The following is a 19,146-nucleotide window of genomic DNA, read 5'->3' as shown; positions in this document are numbered from 1 at the left end:
CGGAGGGTGCTCCTTCTCACCGATCTCCATCATAGTAGCTTCACGTTCTGTACTTCTCAAATCGCCTTCGCTCTCCATTTTTTAAAAGACTATTTTTAGTTTCAATAATAATCAGTTGAATGCAAACAGTTTTTAGCAATAATTAATTCAACCAAAGAGAGATAAAATTCCATAAAAACAGTTTGCCAACTACTTCCATTATTCAGTCCGTGATTTTTTTTATTTTTTAATTTTATTTTTTGGCTCAACAACAATTATTCATTAATCAAAGTTCTTACATCACATAATCTGATTCCACTATTGGGATTTAACCATCTAGGCACAATAGAATAGATTATAGGGTCATAGTTCGAAAACGAAAGAGACTCCCTTGCTATTCAGTCCGTGAATTTTTAGAAGGCAGCTACCTACTCTGGTCAACTTTTTTTATATCATATATGTTTTAATCTTGTTTATATTTAAACCCTTACAAGAATACTTCAATATTTACAGACTTTACCAAGTCATTGTTTGTGATATACGTATATTACACGAAAATTGAAACTCATTTACCAAATAACGATTATAAGCACCACATGCAAAGAACTCATTGAAGATATCTTTGATCTCGATCTAATTAGTAGAATTTACTTTTAAGGAAAAGAAAAGAAAACACTAAACGGTTGAGAGAACTTAGGGTAGTAATATGCATAACTTATCAATCAGTATGAATCACCACATTCACACATAAGTGGTTTTAATGTCTCTGAAGCTTTGAAGGTTTTGTTGCTCTTCGTCCCTCAATTGTGAGACATACCTACAAAAAGAATCATAGATATTAGATATTCTTAAGTATGTTATGGACAAAACAGAAGAAGGAACATTGACTAGAATCTTCATAACACAACTTATTTACCTGCAGATCCATTATCTGGTCGAATTTCAGCTAATGGGTTGACTATAAATCCAGGAGAGCCATCAAATCGACACCTCGAGTTTTGTATCCGTGTGCTTTCTCCATTTCTGTTCCTATAAGTGGACAGCCTCGATGCTGAATGTTTTGAATCGTCTTTCTTCCAGAATTTGGATCTAATGAAACTTCCATGGGGGAGGAGACAACAATTGTTTTTGCTTGAACCGTTACTCATTCTCCCATTTGAAACCGCTAAGTCATAGGATATCTCGTCCAGTGCTAGTTCTAAGCCCTGAACTCGTGTTTCTAGACCATGCATTCCTTGTTGTGAGCTGCCGACAAATCTCTGATGACCACAGAAAAAAAAATTCACAAAGACTGAGTTTCAGGAACAGAGGAAACGAAAGTCAATCTGGATGTTATGTAACTTAGGAAAGATCATCATCATGTCTTAGAACAAACCTGAAGAAGATCCATAAGATTGGCTTGCTGTTGTTCAATCTGAACAAGCTGATTACGGATCAGAGATATATCTTCAAGCCCTTTGCAGTTACTAGTATTTGGGTTTTCAGACAAGACATGATGTCCTGATGCCACTGTAGCACCGGATGGTGGGATATTCCCAATCAGAGAACTGGACACACCTCCTAGCTTCTGCATCCTATCGTGACTAACATGACTCGTTTCCATTGCGTTCTCGTTATGTTCGTCTTCAAGAGACACATTTGTGGGAATACTAGCTCCTCCAGCTTTAAAGTCCAATCTTCTCCTTACATTTGCTTTTGTATTTGATGCTGTTAGACTGGTTTTCTTCTGATCAATGCTTTTTCTGAGAGCCTGTTTCCTAGCCGTGGTGGCTAGTGAGCTTCCCGGTGGAGTCGATCTGTTAAGCAGATGAGTTCTTGATTTACCAGGTGTTGAAGCAACTCTAGAGCCTGAAGGGTATCGTCCATCACTTGCATCACCTAGAATCAAGAAAACAGGACAAGTAAGCAACCAAAGATCTTAGTAACGAATCCTTACAAGGAACACGCTGGAAAAAAAACTGGTCAAACAGTCGCAAAGGATCTAACCAAGTTACTACTATTGTACCAAACAAGAGAAAGTTTCCTGTTTTGGCTAAAGATCCAACGGTAAACGAAGATACCTTTAGAAGAGGCATTAGATCTGGGTGGAGAAACCTCCTCTGACAAATCTGGAACCTGTTTCCATGCTTCTATCATCTGATTCATCACCTCTCTCACAGCTTTCACCTGAGCAATATCAAAATTGAAATCTGTGATCATGTTTAAACCAAACCTTACATTCAAATGAAAAGTTTCAAGATGAAGAAAACCAAACCTTATCGTATTTCCTGCTTTCAAAGATCTTCAAGCATTTAGCCTTGAACTCACCTAACTCATTTCTCTCCATCGTAGCTAACCTCCCCAAAGCTTCAGCAGCTGCTTTCCTCGCTGCCCAATCTTCACTAACCAAGAAGCTCAATAAGCAATCCACTAGTCCTTTCATTCCTCCGGAGCTCATAAAGATTCCGGACAAACCACCAGCACCAATCACACTTCCGATCACAACAACTCCCGCCGATTTCGCCTTGAACGCATTACACTTGACAAGCTTCTCCAATCTCGGCAAAAGCGTCTGCCCCAACCGAACCGGATCCGGATCAGACGCCGAGTCAATCGCCGCCGCGAGACAAAGCGCCGCTCCGATCTGCGCATTAACCTCCTGCTCGGTGAAAAGCGTGTCCGCCAACGGCTTCATAAACGCGGAATAAAACGGAGGCTTCGTCGTGCGGGAAGAGATCGCCGACACAGCCGCGACGCAACTCGATCGAATCGAAGAGTCAGGATCACGGAGACGTCTCGTGATGCGAGTGAGTATCTTAGAGAGGAAAGGAGACAGAGAATTGATAGGAAGAGAAACAGATAAAACGGCGAGCAAGTGAATACAATGCTTACGAACCGCCGGTTTATCTCCGGTGTCGGCGGAGAGTATAACGGATATAAACGACTGGAGATTCCCGGAGGAGGAAGAAGGATCAATCTGTCTAGCCATTAAGTCAAGCTCTCGAGCCGCCATTGTGAACGTATCTCGATCCCCGAGCTTAGTTAGCAACACGGACATGTTCTGCTTTGAGTTCTTCGTTGTCGCCATATTTCTAATTGATTATTTTTGGTTCTCCGGTGACGGTTATCGAAATCAGTGATGCGGCGGAGACGGTGGTGGATCTGGCGGAATAAGCGGTGGCAGTGGCATTAGTGTAAGCTTAAGACCTGACGGTGGTCGGTCGGTTAATTATAGAAGGTTTTGACGCACTAGGTGAGTTTTTATCGTCTGTGTGTTAGCTCTGTGACTTTTATAACCGTTGTTATATATTATGAGAGGACTGCAAAACACTAGTAGTAGCAGAGAAGAGATGATGACCTGAAACGATGCCGTTTCTTTAGGTGTCTGCCAAAAAAATAAAATTTCACGCCACGGGAACATGTCATGATGTTTGTATTAGAAATAGGAAATCACGCTTCGTCTTCCTCAATTATTTATTTTTGGAAATTTCTCTTTTTTGTTGGGAATTTGTGTATACACACACAAAACCCCTAACATTATTATTATTTTCAACATAGTCAAATATTTAAAATTTAGTTGTAATTTCGGTACAAAAAATTACGGATTGAACTTTGAACAGATTAGTGGACACAATTTGACAAAGGTTTTAGTGAGTTTCTTTACCAAATAGAAGTTGTATAAAAATGATACGCCTCACGAATCACACACCGATATAGTTAGATCAACTACTCTTGAATGATGGGTTAATACGATGTTTAGTTTAAGTGTAGGATATAGTATTTTTATTTTGTATGATGGGTTAACTCGTTTATTAATGATGCTCTCTTTAAATACGTTTGAGGTTTGGTGTTTAGTATGATGATATATTTTTTTTTTTTAAAAGATAAATCTAATTATTGTGCACTCCTACTTGATGAAATATGATTTGTATACAACTTTAACGTTGGTCATTTAAGTAATAATCTTATGGGATTAGTAATTAGAGTTTCTTTTACGAAATTCCATACCTATCAAGATCATAGAAATTTGATAGAATTTGGACAACACATCCAACTATGAGTACAAATGTAGATAATATATAACATATGGATTGTAGCTTTCAAAACATCAATATGTGCAAATCAAGCAAAAGTTAACTTCATTTGTTGGACTTCTTCGTTATACGTTCCCCTAGGTGGTTCAACTAATATTCTAACATTTTTTTAATGTTACATCTTTGGTGAACCAATATTATCAAATAGGAGCATGAAAGCTCTTTCTACTTGTACCCTTTTTTTTTATTAGTATCTATTATCTTAACTTGCATGGTTTGTGAAAAACGTGGTGGGCAGTGGTGTAGATATGTTCTCGTTGAGTCACAATTAGGTTGAAAAATTAAGGGTGTCAAAATTAGATTTCGGTTTGAGATCCGGTCTTTACTTGTTTCGAAATTATTTCATTCAAGCCATTAAGTGTGATGACTGTTCAGAATTTCACATAATATGCAGGTTACCTAATCCATTGATAAATTATTTATCGTGAGAGAGTATAAAATACAAGTATGAATTTTCTATAAAAACAAAGTACAAGTAAATGAAAGCTAAGGAATTTTTAAAAAGAAGGAAAAGCAGAGAGAGATTCCACAAAACGGCAGAAAAGAACAGAAGAAAACAGAGTTTGGTTTCCCTGGACAGTGTCTTTTTCTTTTTGTCTACTTTATTAGATGCCATTTTCGTTGAGTAAACAAAACATTATTGTGAGATTATTAGAAAGACATAGAATGTATAAAGAGAAAGAAAGAAAAAAAAAAAAAGGCATACAAAAAAAGACAAGTAAGACTCATGAGCCTTTTCCTGCAGTCAGAGAGACCTTCTTTTCTCATGGCAGCTTTGACAAAGATTTCATAGCAGCATCCTGAAAGATACAAAACAAGCATCAACACACGAGAGATAAGTTGTTAGTCTGGCATAATAAGCTCAAGCTGGTAGATTATGGTATAGGCTCTCCATCCTCAGGATCAATGGCACTCAGGTCAAGCGGGTAACGAAGTATCGCTCCGATCCCTTCAAGCCCTTTGCAAAACTGGCGACCTTCACGTGTTTTGTTGTTGACAAATTCTAGGGCGCAACCAAAACGTCTGTATTCATTACTCAGCCAATCCACAAGCGACATTTTCTCCTCCACATTGAATCCACTGTTGAAGTTCTCTTTGTTGCCTTCCTGTTCCTTGCTCAGGTGTTTTATCACAGTTTCGCCCGTTTCACGGTTCTTCATCACATATCTGTTGATATCAAGATTTTCCCAAACGACAAGTGTGTCGACAGCAGCACCAGAGTTGGACTCGAGGGCCTTCAACGTTTCATCCAGGCCATATACAGACTTGCCAGTATCCTGGGATATCTCGTCAAACAACTTGACAATAAAACGCCTGTCTCTAGCCAGGACTTTAGATGTCACATGGATAGCATGATTGAAACCGACTTCTCCACCACATAGTACTCTCACCTCATTCACAATTTTGGCAAGCTTGGGATGAAACATATCTGACTCAGTAAATGTAGACTCAAGCTCCACTGGACCAACCAGAATCAGCCCATCCACATTAGGCTCCATTGTTGAAGGATCGATGAAGTAGTGTGTGGCGAGCTCAGCAGTTTTCCTAAAATGATTATCGACACAGAGAATCATAGCGTCCAAACCGGCTCGAGTATAATCGGGTTCCATCAGACCCTTGGGACGACCAGAGAACTTGTGAAGCACCTCACTCGTGTAACCTCTCAAAGTTCCAAAGAGAGTCTGTAAGTCGGCCATTACAATATATCCCAACTTCTCGTCCATGATATCTCCCATTTTAAGAAAGTAAACCTGCAACAACCCACCAAGAAAGAAGCTAGTTGATGATATTCAACAAACTAAAACTGGAATAAGGAGATTGAATCACCACCAATCAACCCCATCATCAACAAACTAACCCAGAGAGCATAAAAGATCGAATCAAACTAAAAAGCCTTGATGATTGATACTCATTGTAAGTTAGTCATTCCTTTGGCAAAAGATTAAAATTTTACACCAAATGTCATGTCATGTGAACTTCAATATATATATATTTTGTTTATTTTCAAAAACGCAATACCAATAATCTAATAATGAACTTCATGATATGTGTTGGTACTACACAATAAATTTGAATATCACACTAAAAGAAATCCTCAATATCAGAGCAAAAAGATCGCTCCAAATAAATACTTAAAAAATTTAAAATAATAATCACCAATAGAGTAAACTAAATCCCCAATGATGAGTCTGTCAAAAACAAATTACAATACATCCAGCTCGCAAACCCTAGTTAGTTTCAACAAAATTTTGATATTTTTTTTAAAAAAACAACTCCTACTATAAATAAGATCAGACGATCTATAGACGAAAAAACAAACAACCGAAGAAAGAAAAAGATACATGATAGTCGGAAAGAACAAACCTCCTGGCGGATGAAGAACGACGTTCAAGCCTCTGAGATATATTTTTGCATGATTTGTTTTGCGGGAGAAGAAATATATATAGTATTATGTTTTTTTCTTTTTCTTTTGTTGGGCCTAATACTTAAACCGACTGATCTTAATTTAAAAAAAAATATTATTACATAAACTATCGTCCGTGTTTTGAATTGAATAGGATAAAAAAAGGCACACAAAAAAAAAAAAAGACAAGTAAGACAGACTCATGAGCTTTTTCCTGCAGCCATTGCTTCTTTTCTCATGGCAGCTTTGACAAAGATTTCATAGCAGCATCCTGAAAGATACAAAAACAAGCAGCAACACACGAGAGATAAGCACAACCCCGAGTAGGTTCGTGATTTCCATAATTCATATTACCAAGTACATCAGAAAAAAGTTGGAAAACTGTTCAGTTTACTAGTAGATTATGTATTATTTCTATCCAACTATCTAATGATCCGACAATGAAGTGACATTTCAGGAGGAAATTTGGTAGAGGAATGTTTTAAAAGCTACTAAACATTCGTGCTTCTATCTTACTCAGATTCATTATCTAAGTGTGCCTAGTGAATCTCTTGCTCATATTCATTATGATTCCTACACCAGATTATGTGTCTAGGCTACTAACAGAGCAAAGCAAAACAAAACTGATTAGCATTGACAAAGTTGTGAACTAAGTGATTAACCTCCAACAACAACGACTGTGAGCACATCTCCAATCCTCTTCAGTTTGTGCACACTTTTCTTATGAGACTTGAATCTCTTCAAAGCAGAATCTTCAGCCAAGAGCTACACAGATATTTTCATTAAGCAACACAACAAACTCTCATCAATTATATAAGAAAATGCCATGAAACAGCATAACCATCAACAAGAGCTAAAAAATATTCTTCTCTCAGATGAATCCAGACTAACAAACATCACTAGTGATCACATGAGAGTCTCAGGGAATCTATTGAAAAACCAACTCTTCCAGGAGCTCTAATTTTCTTTCCTCTATGTCATACTAGAGACAGAAAATTCCACTTAAAAAAAAAAAAAAAAACTAAGTCAGAATGATCCAGTGCTCGATCAAATCGTAAATCTAACACAATTTTCAGATTCCAAATGTTCATAAAGAGTCTACAATCCTACCATAGCTTGTCCCAAAACAAGCAAACAGCGAAATGTAAGAACAAACCCTAGATAAACCAGATTGTATAGAATAACTTACAGCTTTCTCTCGAGTTCCTGGCTCGATGTGCAATCCCCGACGCGATAGTAATAACGCATCACCCGTCTTCTGTAAATATTTCAGTAAGTAAAAATTGTCACAAAACCAAACGAACAAATCCGATTAACATGATTCGATCCAAACCTGTGAAGACGTAGAACGGAGATGCGACGAAATTGAAGCGTTGTTGAACAAAAACGCCATGATCAGATTCAAAGGAGTAATCCAACAACACAAGGAAATAGCTAAACCTTCCAGTTCTTAAGTATATAGATTTCGAAGAAACTTTTTTCCGACATGAGCTGTATACTACTTTAGAATTATTCTATTTTGACCCCCCAAAACTATATTATTAGATATTATCAACCCAAACATTCATTACTCAGCCAAAATCTTCATACTCAGTCTAGTGTGCTTTGAATCTCAAACACAAAACTTTAGAAAATATTCAATTTATTCAGTTTCACATAACCTGGCAAACCAAGAAACATACTTCTGCATTTGGTGGTACTGACCATCCTGTTTTTTAAGCTTTCAACAAAAATGAAGCTGTCCTAAACATATTCACATCTTTTAACACAAAGATGGAGATAAAGAAAATAAGAAGAAGAAGAAGAAGAAGAAGAAAGAAAACACTTTTGAACGCCTCTGGCTTATCAGAAACCCGAGATTCACAAGCTTCCCCTGAGTATATATATATACACGAATCTGTCCAGGGCGAGTTGTTGTTTCTTCTTTCTTTACTGTGTACTCATTTCAGGTTTTTCCTAACTGTTACATTCTTGAAAACAGAGAGCCATTTCGAGACACTGAAAAGCTTTGTCCATCTTCTGCTGTGAGCCTTACCCACTGAAGCATTCTTCTGTGACATGAAATCGTCTACCGCACAGTGCAAATCTGACTGCGGTTCTTCTAGGCCTAGAATCTGAGAGCAATTCCAGAGATTCTCGTAGTCTTCATATAAACCCTGTGGAATTACGTCCATGTCAACATCATCACTGTACTGGCCACTACATTCTGCTGTGTTGCGATCATTTGACACAAAACCGTAGCTTTCCAAACTGGTCAAACTCAGACCGGAATAGTCAATCCCGACACTGCTTTGAGAAGCCTGGACATTAAGAAAGTTCCTCATCATTGATATCTCATCATCATACGACAATACTTCATGTAGGTGACTCAATGCAACAGTTACCATCTCCTCGGCTTGAGCCTAAATCAGAAACAATCAAAATGATTATGAAGACCTGCAGTATATAAAAGAGAATCCAAGTCAGATCTATAGGGAGAGAGGATTAGTACCTTTTCAATCTCAGATAACTTCTCAGTAGGAATATACTGAAAATCCACGAGCAGTCCAAGCACTTGAGCTACGACATTGAAGACAACAGCGGTTTTCTTCTGAAATCCATGAGCTTGGTACACATGGACGCTGCTATCCAGAACACACGATCGAGCATGTTCCAAAGTAATTTCCCACATCTTTGAAGACATACCCGTACCAAGAACCTGCAAGGAACATCAATCATCATTAGATATAGACAACCTTAAAAACTGTGTTTTCTCAATCTTCACCACAGATCAGAAGCCTTAGTAACATAGCCACAGATCGTTTACAATGAGGTAGAAGAATCTTACTTGCCGGAGTTTAGAAGAGTTCAAATGGAAATGTGTGAGGAAATCCTTGACAGTCTTTATATTTGACCAATTCAGTCGTTTGTGAAATGCTCCATCTTTTCCTATCTTTTCCAACCTCCATACTTCATCGAAAAGAGAAGGAGGATGATGCTTTCTGTACACTGGAAATGAGAGAGAAAGAGGTAGAAGAAAGAAACCAATGCTTTAGTTTATAGATAATGAGAACAGGAAGGTAATACTTATAAGAAAGATACTCCAACATTGGTTTTAATGTGAGAGAGTAAACTAACAAGCCATACTTACACTCTCCTCGATGATCTCTTACGACAAAGGACTCTGTTACTGCCTCTCTAATTTTGACAAAATCAAACTGCTCAACCATCCGCACCCCAAGTCTGAACTTCCTGCTCCTAGTCCAGCTAGAATTATCTGTAAATGAAATTTCATCCATAACACCGATGCCATCGTTAAGAACAGCAATAACATTCCCACTGAGTAGAGGTTTCTTTCCTGCTCTCTCTCTTACAATATTATTCCTGATATCCTCAGCTGTCCAGTCACTATCAATGTTAAAATAACCCTCAACAACAAAAATCTCGAGCTTCGCAGATGATGCAGGACCAGAAGAGACAATTTGGCCAGTTGAAGGATCGATTAATCCAACTCTTATAGCTTGGCCTTCATCTCCTTCTATCCGAGCTGAAGTAAACACAGGAAGCGATATATTGTTCAAGAACTTTAACTGCAGGTTCCTTGATTCCAAAGGATGAATCTCTTGCTCACAAATCCTGAACATGGGAATAAAATATTCATACCAGAGAAACCCTGAGAATCTAATATTTATTTTGAAAATCAGTTTACCACTTGAAGCCTGCTAGATGCTTTCCAAGAGCCAGTTCAACTTCTTCTTTGACCTGTTCCACGGGATATTCATAATTTAATTGCTAAAATAAACACTCGATCCTAGAGGAGAAAAGGTACTGTATTTTATATTACCAAGATCAGTACGTACCACTTTACGAATCAAAGGCTCGAGAACAGGTTCGAGAAAATGCTTGACAGTTTGCAATCTCATAACCTCCTGAACCACACTAAATTTGGATCCAAAGTCAAACGTGGGAATTCTCTCATTAAAACTATAGAAAGTCTAAAACTTTATAAACATTGCTGCTATGTTAACAGGAAGTGGCTGGGAAAAACAAAGCTTCTTATCGAGGAGACCCCAACCATGGTGATTATGCAAAGTCATACATGCTACTATGCTAGTATTATGAGTACACTTTGTCTTTCAATCCATATCCAATTTTATCTACCCAAAAGTATCACTCTTTGTTTACAGAAAAAACCAAACCTACTGATAACTTCCAAGCCAAAAAAACAAAACGATCCAGAAACAATCTAATTGAAGACTCCCACAAACCGTAGAAGTTGGCCTCACAGTTCAGTCTACTTGTTCCAATAGAAAGATCACAACTTTTAGGCTACAATTCATCCTTACAGGCTGATAAATAAACCCAATTGATTGATTGAATCGAAGAAGACTGATGCTTATTGAATCAACTAACAACGACATAAATCAAAAGCCCTAAAACCAGAGACAAGACAATACCTTTTGAATCTTCGACGCTTATCCTCGGATGAGCCGCCTTCAACTCGAGCCTTGCCATCTTCAAACTCTCTCTTCTGCGACATCTTTCAGATACCCACAAGAGCCGTTGAAATCCACAGAGAATTTCAACCATTTACAGAATGTTTTTTTGCCTTCTGCGTTTTTTGTGTGATTTTGTAGAAACAAAAAGAACCGTAATTTCCAGGAAGGAAAGATATATATGTATACCCAAAAAGAGTAACGGAATTATCGTAAGAAATGAATCTGATCTCCAAAGAAAACGAGAAAGACCCGTATCTTGGAATTATCTTATCTAACGCTTCCTTACCAGTTCTTAAAAAAAACTATGTCCCAGTATCAAAAAAAAAAAAAGAAGAAGGGATTGTACAAATTCTTTGTGGTAAGAGCAGATAGAGACAGAACACGGAGAAAACTAGACTAGTGTGTGTGTTTGTGTGAAGCTTTCTTTCTCAGTGTTTGTTGTGTGGGACCTTTTGAAACCGCGTCAGTGACGAGGAACCCCTAAAATCTCTCATTGTAATCTATTGTTTTGCTTGAGTGCTTCTAACTTAAAACAAAGAAAGATATGTTTTGACCATTCCATTTTAAATCTAATCATCTTTTGTACGTCCTAACTCTCGGAATAGTTTAAGTGCTTTCATCAAATTTCAATGTTTAGAACTTGGCAGCCTTCGAATGGAAACTGTGTTTAAAGAAAGATTTATATACGTAAATCTTTCTAGAAGTTTATGTATGTACATAGGTCGCAGAAGAAGGGTTTCCTAATTTTCTGTTCATACGAATTTTGGATTAAAACGAGGACTTGTTTTTTTTTTTTCCTAAAAGAATTGTTAGGGCTGCTGGACCAAATGATCAAGCATGCGGAAACAGCAATCATCCATAATTCATCCTTGTTCTTATTGTCACATGGATATGAATCAAGTGTAGCTAGGTCACAAAAACGACCCCTATTGGATGATAACATTAACATCTGCCCCAGCGGCCCAGCCATCAGGTTTTGTCCTAGAGATTTATCTTTTCCAAGTGGGTCGACAAACAAATTATAACATTCTAATGTTTGATAACTATCCTGTGCCAACTAGCGGATATGAAAAATGTTTTTTTTTTTTTTTTTTTTTTTTTCCAGTTTTGACCCCTATATGTCTCTAACTCAGTTTTAAAGTTACATCTACTGAGAAATCATGTACAAAACGTCGGCAAAATAATATGATTCGTTTTGTTTCCTCCAAACCGATTTTAATAATTTTTTTGTTATGGCATATACAGAAACACTTCTTCAAAACCAATCATACACATCTTCAACAATAATGCTGACATCCCCATCCCCATTCTCACTTCCAACCAGAAATCATAAAACACAGACGCGTGATTTGAAGTATGAGAAAAAGAAAATGAGTTTGTCTTAAGTTATTTTATATTAAAAAGCATGCAGTCTGCTCTAGGGACAAACACACACCTTTCTCCACTAAACATATCTCAAAGTATAGTTGCGTTCTCAAACACCTAAATCACATCATTCACCCACAAAAAAAAGGTTATCAGTTGTGTGCGACCAAGGATCAATTCAAATCCGACCTTATATATATATATATTTAACTACTATACTTTTTTAGAAGTATGTACATTCACTATGTATTAGGAAACATACAGAATCATTCAACTATAAACTTTATAAGTATTTTGCATGCTTCTTGCCTTTAATTAATTTGACAGCAACAAATCAGGATTGGTTTAGCTAAATATTGTAATTGGATCTCATGGTATCAGATGGAATGTTCTGTAGAATAATTCAGAGTTATGTTTGTGTCCCTCTGACACCTTCACACGAACTATCTGACTTTGACCAAATGCTTAAACTCCTCTCCACTTCTATTTCTTCAATTCTCCCCCATCACACGTACGTTTGTCTCTTAAGTTTGATTGTGTCCTCTTCTCTCTCTCTCTCTCTCTCTTCCACACATCTTTTTAATCTGCAAATTAATTTACAAGAAAAACTTTAGACATCTCTTTACAAAAATTTAAACATTCACTTTAGTCATTTATTTGAGACAATAAAATAGTCACATATCATACTCCACTCAAAATTTATATTGATTTTACACCCATTTGCATATCTATCAAACATAAAAGCAAAAAAAAAAAGATAACATTTTACACCATAAAAAGGTAAGGAAAAAGAGAGGAAATAATAAAATAAAAACATCAGACATCTCTTTACAAAACAAATGGACATTTCACTTTTGTCATTTGGTTGGAAAAGAAAAAAAAAACAATAATCACATATTACAATTCACACAAAATTAATTAATTTACACCCATTTTTATCAAACAAAAAAAGGAAACATATTATCATATTTGCCCAAAAAAAGGTAAGGAGCAAAGAGATACCCACAAAAAAAACAATTAAATAACGAAAAAAAAGGAAGAAGCTAGAACTGGGAGGAATAAGCAAAACCCCCGTTTTGCCCTCCTTGAAACTGAGTCCGACTTAGCCCAGTCGCTTCAAGCATACGGTTCCACTCACGCGCCTCCGCATTTTCCCCAAACTCACTCTCTCTCCCGCCTCCTCCTCCTCTCATCGCCTGCAATATCTTCGCCGCCTTCTCCTTCACCCGTCCGTTCCCTTTCTCTTCCACTTCCATCAACACTTCCTCAGCTCCCGCCTCACTCGCCAATCCCCTAAACCTCAAATTCCCTTGACAAAGCGTCAACAGTACCGCCACGCAATTCTCACGTGCCGCCTCGGAATCACCAACTCCGACTTCTCTTAGCTTCCCTACCAAAATGGCCACCGCGTTTCCGTCTAACATAGCGCCTTTTCCGTCAGGACAAGCCGCCAGGTTACACAGCACTAGCAAAATCCGGCTGGTCGAATCGCCGGATCTAACCATGGAAAGCAGAGTCGGCACCGCACCAGCTCTAACCAGCCTTGTTCGGTTGCTTGGAATCAGCGACAAATGGTAAAGCGCAAGAGCTGCGTCTTGACGTGCTCTTTCGCTCTCTGAGGAACGAAGAGCGTGAAGAAGCGGCTCCACCGCACCGAGAACTCCGATCACCATTTTATTCTCATCTTCAAGCGCCAAGCTAAACAAAGCTCCTGCAACATGTTCCTGCGCCTCTGTCGTTCCCGATTTCAAAACGTCAATCAACAAAGGAACAAATCCTGACCGTACAATCTTAACTTTGTTCTGTTTCTCCAGCGAGAGATTAACCAAAGACGCGGCGGCGTTAGTCTGGACAAGATTGTACCGTGAAACAAGCAATGATCGGAGAAAAGAGAGAATCCGATCTGTACAAAGCGAAACCCGAAGATCCTCACTAGATCTCGTCATCTTCCTTAGAAGAATCAGACCCTGCTCGTGGTCGAAAATGTCGGTACCTCTCAGTTTGTTGAAGATCTCTTCTTCTTCCGGCGACATGGGAGAGGAAGAGTGATCGGAGGAAGAGAAAGAGATGGCGTTTCGAAATGGACTATCAGCTCCAGCGAAAACTCCAGAGGAAGAAGAAGTAGTGGAAGAAGAGAACATACTAACGGCTCGAGCTGGGTGAAATGGACTCTGACCAATCGTAACCGACTCGAGAGACGTCGTCGGTGACATTGAGCTCTTAGATCGAGCTCGAATCGCTTCCATCACTGCGTCGTAATCCGAATCCGAAGGTGAATTCTCTTCAACAGGAGGGAGGATCTCAGGCTCCGGAGCCTTAGGACCCGGACTCGGACTCGGAGTCGGGCTCGGATCTTTATCGATTCGGGCACGAACCACGGCTTCTACGTAAGCGGAATCAGGAGGACGAGGGTGGTCGACTTTGTTCCGATCACACCAGCTGAAAATGGTGGATTTAATGGCGAGATTTGGGATGACGGTGGAGAAATCGGGTCGGGTACCGTCTAAAAGATCCGGTGTATACCCTAAGTTACGACAGACTTGAACGGAGAGACGCTCGAAGGTTTGACCAGAGGAGACGACTACAGGGTCCGACATGAGGAAACCGGTGATGGGACAAAGAAACTCCGGTGGAGTCTCGTCGTGTTTGTGCTGTGGTAAAGTTGTAGCAGTGGCTGAAGAGGATCTTTGGTGGAAAGAGAACCATCTCTGCCTGTTTCCAACCATCGGAGAAAACAATTTAGGTTTTCAAGAGGAGGAAGAAGACGAAAAAGAAGAAGCGGCTCCGAGCTCAAAAAGCTCGAAATACTATTACACAAGTCTTTTGATCAAGTCCAAAAAGGTTTTTGATTATTAAACCGGAACCACATTAAGTTGAATTAAACCGAGGGAAACTGTATCAATTTGAGTAGTTGTTTAATACGTAAATCAAGGGAGATTAGATTGTAAACAACAAAACGGAATTGGTTACGTTGATAGTAACGAGTCTGACTTTTTTCTTGGTTTACTTTTTAGATAATTAATATTGTAAAGGTGATGATGATGATCGTTATTTTAATGGACACCTAATAATAAATCACCATTTGAGCCATAAATATACAGTTTCTAATTCAATACAGAATCAACAAATCACAAAATAGGGAACACATACCTCAAAAAGGTGTCTCTGAATTTAATTTTTACCAACCTCGGATAAATTGTTTTTAGGGAATTTATAACATCAAAAATGTTGAGCAAGTCCAAGTAAATTTGACACACGCAAAAAAAGAAAAGAAAGTAGAGCGAGTAATAATAATAATAATGCACACACCATATGATATGATAATTACCGGTGACAGACGGGTAAGGCGTGTTACATACTCAGAAAACGAGATTATAATTAAATATAAAGCATTCTTGAAAATATTGTTCTTTAAATAATACTACTAGTATGTGAAAGCAATATAATTATATTGTTTCTAGTGAGATAAAGTCGGAATTGAGCGACAGTATCGATTACATTAAAAAAAACAAACAAAAAAATAAGAACATGACATCCACTCAGATATTTTTTTTTCCATAAATGCACTAGGATATATGTTTTGCTCTTAATCAAGTAGACACCATTTTTATGATCTATGGTTAAGTAGATGATTTTGGAGTGTTGATGCTAGCTTGATGAAACAAAGAGAATAGTAATAAATAACTCTAAAATAAATGAACAGTTCGTTTCAAGATCCTTTGTTGGAATGTACTTACTATTTACTAACTCGTTTAGTCAGGACATTTATAAATGTGTAAAAAGTTATTGACATCCTTTCTTTGCTTGATATGGTCAAAGATCAATCCATTAACACATGACGTTTTAAACTTTTCCAAACGTCAACCTCTTCCTCAATTCATAACGCTGACATGGGCATTTTTTAAAAAAGGCCCAAACTAAGCCCATTATTGAGGAAACAGACATGGGTCATAGCATTATAAAAGGCCCTATAATCTTAAATCGTTAAAACAAACAGTAATCGCACGGCGCGTTGTTTGAATTTTGAAAGTTCGAAAAAATAAACCCACACAGAAACAAAAACAAAAGACCCCACAGACAACGGAGCGTTTGGGAAAAAGAGGTCCCTTAGATTCTCAAATCGGACGGCTCACATTGAGTCTCTCTCCCTCCCCATAACTCAAAAGAGACTTTAACCACTTTCCCGCCTCAAGTCAAAAACTGCAACAGAAAACTTAGGTTACGACGGAGGACTATTCCAAATAAATAAAGCAGGGACCCTTGTACTTTACAAATCTTCATTTCTAACCCCGTACTAATGTTTTTTCAATACTATAAACCTTTTTTAATCTGTTCCAAATTAGATAGAAGTGACTGTATGAATATTTACATAGATATAGGCTCGAATTTTTGTTTTTAATCAATTTCACCGCAAACTGTACCCTATGGATACAGTAAAAAATGGGTCAGAACTGGTATAAGTTGAAATAACGAGTCTATAAAAGAAATATCAAATAGTACAAGGGCCATCTGCGAGGTCTGTTTTTTATAGATAGTATTGTTATAAGCAGTCAGAGATATCTCCGCTCTCACATAATTTCAAACTGAGATTTTCAGTTTTTTAATTCCTTTCTCCACCCACTCCTTACGAAAACAAAATAACCAAAACGTAAAGAGTTTCCAAGTTTTATCAATGGAGAGATCAATGGAGAAAAGCGTGAGCTCTGCTGTTTCTGGTAAATTTATATCTTCTTCTTGTTTCATCTCTCTCATTATCACTTGACGTTTCAGTTCTCGTATGTTCTGATCCTTAGTCTCAATCGGAAAACTTCTTAATAGGTAATTCAATCAATTCGAAGCTGAGGTATCCTCTCAGATCGGCTCTTAGATCCTGGGAAGGGAAGCCTCCTGTTCCTGATTTCTCTGCTTCTTCAGTTCCCAGAAGGTTTTCTCTCATAATCATTTTGTCTTTTTTTCGTTTTTCTATTTTGATTGATCCAATAACGATTCTAGATCTGATATTGACGAAACATTTATGATTCTATGATTATATAATGCAATCATCATCACTGGCTTTGTGATTGAGATTTTTTGTTAATTTTTCTCATGATTCATAGGAACAAATTGTCTAGTTTGAGTTTTTAGCAATTATCGTTTCTGTAAATTTTGCAATATAGTTCGTTTCATGAATTAATAATACTATATGTGTGGTTTGTTTGAATCTTAGGGGACGAGTTGCTTCTGCTGTTAGTCAGAGTACTACAGTTCTTGATTTGTCTGGGAAGAAGAGTGTTGATCGCACCAAGCTACCACCAAGAAGACTTTCGATTCCTAACAAGTCCACTAGCAATTCTTCTGTTAAATCAGTGAGCAGCAGTGTCACTTCTCTTTCTGAAACCAAGCCAAGGAGATCAGGCATTGTCGCTAGGAGCTTCAATGAGACAGCAACACCTGTCTCCAGTCATCTGAGATCATCAGTGACTCGGAGGAAACCTGAAGACTTGTCTTCCTCTACTTATTGGCTGGCTCATATCAAGCTAGCTGAATCTGTGGCCAAACATTCTATCTCTCTTGGTTTCTTTAAACTTGCTCTTCATGCAGGGTGTCAGGTAAAATTTCCTAATTCCCAGAAAAGCTTTGATTGTAAGTTTGCAACCAAGTCTTGTTTAACTCACTGAGTTTATGTTTTGGAATTTAGACACTTGACAAGATGAAAGAAGAGCTGAAATCCTACGCTCGTCGCAATAACATGGATGGGCTTGCTGATGCTATGAAGGAGCTATCTGAACTGTACAATATCTCAGAAGAATCAAAGCAGATGCAGGTCTCGGATACCAGTTCTGTCGTAGTTGACGAGACAGCTGTGTCTCTAAACAAAGATAATGATGTCCAGAGTTCCCTCTCCACGCCTGGAAATTCAAACATCACATCAGAGGTCACGAAAGACGATGCTTTGAGGGATTCAGCTGTCACAGAAACAGTCAAGGAGGAAAAGACCTCGGAAACAGTCCCAGAAGAAAGCATTAGAAGTTCTTTGGATGAAATCATTGTGAATCAAGAGGAGGTTCCAGAGGTTGTTCAGGGATCAGAAGAAGGACCTCGTTCATCAAAAGATGATGTTCCAGTTGTAACTGTTGTTCAACCTGTAGACAAGAAACGTGCAAGAAAGGAGACTGTTCCTAAGAACAACCCGCCTTCGAAGACAAAGAAATCACTAGCAACCAACTCTGCCAATTCAAGAACAGTTCCAATAAACAAGGACGATAAATCTCAGAAGAAGTCTGAAAAGGTCACAAAACCCAGGACTAAGAAAGTTCAAGAAGAGATAAAGAAGTCAACTAAGAAATCTACAGCTAAAGAAGGTAAAATATGTCATACAATGTCTTTGAAAAGCGTTTAAACGATCCTTCTCCAAGCTCAGTGATTTCAATAAGATTTGTGGCTGATTGTGTTACTGTTATTTCGTGTAGTTGAAGCTACTTCTCTGAAGCAAATGAAGAAAATGGAGAACAAGGAAAACACTGTAAGTAAAACTTGTTTAGTTCACAGGTCGTTTCTGTAGCATAAAAGATTAACACAAGTTTTCTCGTCGCAGGTTAATGTTGATGCAGCAGAAGAAATCCAGGTTTAAATGAGGAACAAAGAAGCATTTCTATTTCTTCAACATAATTCAATCACTCTTTTTCTTTTGGTTTGAATGGGTTGTTCAAAGTACATAGTTGAAAAGCTTTTGCAAGTTTGTTTTTAAAAGTGTGGTTTGAAAGACAAAACAAATACTTTATTTGCTTGCTTTGTAATTGTGTTAAGTTTAATTTCAAATTTTCTTCATTTGATGTCTTCTGTCTAGTGTTAGAGTGTTATCTGTTAA

General features: G+C 37.9%; 7 protein-coding genes across 9 annotated transcripts; 2 read left to right on the top strand and 5 right to left on the bottom strand.

Moving 5' to 3' along the window:
• Window positions 1–438: 438 nt before the first annotated feature.
• Window positions 439–3,350, bottom strand: LOC17875913 (TORTIFOLIA1-like protein 3). Its single transcript, XM_006280158.2, has 5 exons — window positions 2,234–3,350; window positions 2,040–2,145; window positions 1,355–1,857; window positions 896–1,238; window positions 439–796 (listed from the first exon to the last, which is right to left on the bottom strand). The coding sequence occupies exons 1-5, from the start codon at window positions 3,044–3,046 to the stop codon at window positions 780–782; spliced, it is 1,782 nt and encodes a 593-aa protein (XP_006280220.1). The 5' UTR covers window positions 3,047–3,350; the 3' UTR covers window positions 439–779.
• Window positions 3,351–4,489: 1,139 nt separating this feature from the next.
• Window positions 4,490–6,492, bottom strand: LOC17877227 (eukaryotic peptide chain release factor subunit 1-1). Its single transcript, XM_006282266.2, has 2 exons — window positions 6,417–6,492; window positions 4,490–5,803 (listed from the first exon to the last, which is right to left on the bottom strand). The coding sequence occupies exon 2, from the start codon at window positions 5,786–5,788 to the stop codon at window positions 4,928–4,930; it is 861 nt and encodes a 286-aa protein (XP_006282328.1). The 5' UTR covers window positions 5,789–5,803; window positions 6,417–6,492; the 3' UTR covers window positions 4,490–4,927.
• Window positions 6,493–6,538: 46 nt separating this feature from the next.
• Window positions 6,539–7,944, bottom strand: LOC17875959 (succinate dehydrogenase subunit 7B, mitochondrial). Of its 2 annotated transcripts, none has more exons than XM_023780520.1 (4): window positions 7,790–7,944; window positions 7,646–7,714; window positions 7,119–7,221; window positions 6,539–6,727 (listed from the first exon to the last, which is right to left on the bottom strand). In XM_023780520.1, exons 1-4 carry the CDS (start codon window positions 7,847–7,849, stop codon window positions 6,657–6,659), a joined length of 303 nt encoding a protein of 100 aa, XP_023636288.1. In that variant the 5' UTR covers window positions 7,850–7,944; the 3' UTR covers window positions 6,539–6,656. The 2 variants fall into 2 exon arrangements, with proteins under 2 accessions (XP_023636288.1, XP_023636290.1); XM_023780522.1 differs by having other exon boundaries at window positions 7,646–7,711.
• Window positions 7,945–8,081: 137 nt separating this feature from the next.
• LOC17875763 (calmodulin-binding protein 60 A) lies at window positions 8,082–11,070 on the bottom strand. Of its 2 annotated transcripts, none has more exons than XM_006280269.2 (7): window positions 10,893–11,070; window positions 10,296–10,374; window positions 10,145–10,197; window positions 9,587–10,071; window positions 9,284–9,444; window positions 8,948–9,154; window positions 8,082–8,858 (listed from the first exon to the last, which is right to left on the bottom strand). In XM_006280269.2, exons 1-7 carry the CDS (start codon window positions 10,973–10,975, stop codon window positions 8,397–8,399), a joined length of 1,530 nt encoding a protein of 509 aa, XP_006280331.1. In that variant the 5' UTR covers window positions 10,976–11,070; the 3' UTR covers window positions 8,082–8,396. The 2 variants fall into 2 exon arrangements, with proteins under 2 accessions (XP_006280331.1, XP_023636278.1); XM_023780510.1 differs by having other exon boundaries at window positions 10,296–10,364; window positions 10,893–10,987.
• Window positions 11,071–11,147: 77 nt separating this feature from the next.
• LOC111830042 lies at window positions 11,148–11,473 on the top strand. Its single transcript, XM_023780529.1, is given in 2 exon segments — window positions 11,148–11,203; window positions 11,205–11,473. Coding segments are annotated over 2 exon segments (183 nt in total). The 5' UTR covers window positions 11,148–11,150; the 3' UTR covers window positions 11,335–11,473.
• A 1,604-nt stretch (window positions 11,474–13,077) lies between these two features.
• LOC17877149 (U-box domain-containing protein 41) lies at window positions 13,078–15,345 on the bottom strand. Its single transcript, XM_006280193.2, has one exon. It carries the CDS (start codon window positions 15,023–15,025, stop codon window positions 13,343–13,345), a length of 1,683 nt encoding a protein of 560 aa, XP_006280255.1. The 5' UTR covers window positions 15,026–15,345; the 3' UTR covers window positions 13,078–13,342.
• Window positions 15,346–16,892: 1,547 nt separating this feature from the next.
• On the top strand, window positions 16,893–19,106 carry LOC17876188. Its single transcript, XM_006280391.2, has 6 exons — window positions 16,893–17,014; window positions 17,118–17,223; window positions 17,506–17,887; window positions 17,977–18,640; window positions 18,749–18,801; window positions 18,874–19,106. Exons 1-6 carry the CDS (start codon window positions 16,972–16,974, stop codon window positions 18,907–18,909), a joined length of 1,284 nt encoding a protein of 427 aa, XP_006280453.2. The 5' UTR covers window positions 16,893–16,971; the 3' UTR covers window positions 18,910–19,106.
• Window positions 19,107–19,146: the final 40 nt, after the last annotated feature.

The sequence above is a fragment of the Capsella rubella genome, unplaced genomic scaffold (genome assembly GCF_000375325.1).
Source record: "Capsella rubella cultivar Monte Gargano unplaced genomic scaffold, Caprub1_0 scaffold_8, whole genome shotgun sequence".
NCBI lineage: Eukaryota > Viridiplantae > Streptophyta > Magnoliopsida > Brassicales > Brassicaceae > Capsella > Capsella rubella.
Note: the sequence above shows the minus strand (reverse complement) of the source record. Positions and strands in the feature narration are given on the sequence as shown.

Coding starts and splice junctions, on each gene's coding strand:
- LOC17875959 (XM_023780520.1), bottom strand. CDS start 7,849: ATGGCGTTTTTGTTCAACAACGCTTCAATTTCGTCGCATCTCCGTTCT. Junction 7,715..7,789: donor TCCGTTCTACGTCTTCACAG/GTTTGGATCGAA, acceptor AAATATTTACAG/AAGACGGGTGATGCGTTATT. Junction 7,222..7,645: donor CAGGAACTCGAGAGAAAGCT/GTAAGTTATTCT, acceptor ATATCTGTGTAG/CTCTTGGCTGAAGATTCTGC.
- LOC17875913 (XM_006280158.2), bottom strand. CDS start 3,046: ATGGCGACAACGAAGAACTCAAAGCAGAACATGTCCGTGTTGCTAACT. Junction 2,146..2,233: donor AAAGCAGGAAATACGATAAG/GTTTGGTTTTCT, acceptor GATATTGCTCAG/GTGAAAGCTGTGAGAGAGGT. Junction 1,858..2,039: donor ATCTAATGCCTCTTCTAAAG/GTATCTTCGTTT, acceptor TCTTGATTCTAG/GTGATGCAAGTGATGGACGA.
- LOC17875763 (XM_006280269.2), bottom strand. CDS start 10,975: ATGTCGCAGAAGAGAGAGTTTGAAGATGGCAAGGCTCGAGTTGAAGGC. Junction 10,072..10,144: donor CATCTAGCAGGCTTCAAGTG/GTAAACTGATTT, acceptor TCCCATGTTCAG/GATTTGTGAGCAAGAGATTC. Junction 9,155..9,283: donor ACTCTTCTAAACTCCGGCAA/GTAAGATTCTTC, acceptor TGTTCCTTGCAG/GTTCTTGGTACGGGTATGTC.
- LOC17876188 (XM_006280391.2), top strand. CDS start 16,972: ATGGAGAGATCAATGGAGAAAAGCGTGAGCTCTGCTGTTTCTG. Junction 17,015..17,117: donor CGTGAGCTCTGCTGTTTCTG/GTAAATTTATAT, acceptor ACTTCTTAATAG/GTAATTCAATCAATTCGAAG. Junction 17,888..17,976: donor CTCTTCATGCAGGGTGTCAG/GTAAAATTTCCT, acceptor TTTGGAATTTAG/ACACTTGACAAGATGAAAGA.
- LOC17877227 (XM_006282266.2), bottom strand. CDS start 5,788: ATGGGAGATATCATGGACGAGAAGTTGGGATATATTGTAATGGCCGAC.
- LOC17877149 (XM_006280193.2), bottom strand. CDS start 15,025: ATGGTTGGAAACAGGCAGAGATGGTTCTCTTTCCACCAAAGATCCTCT.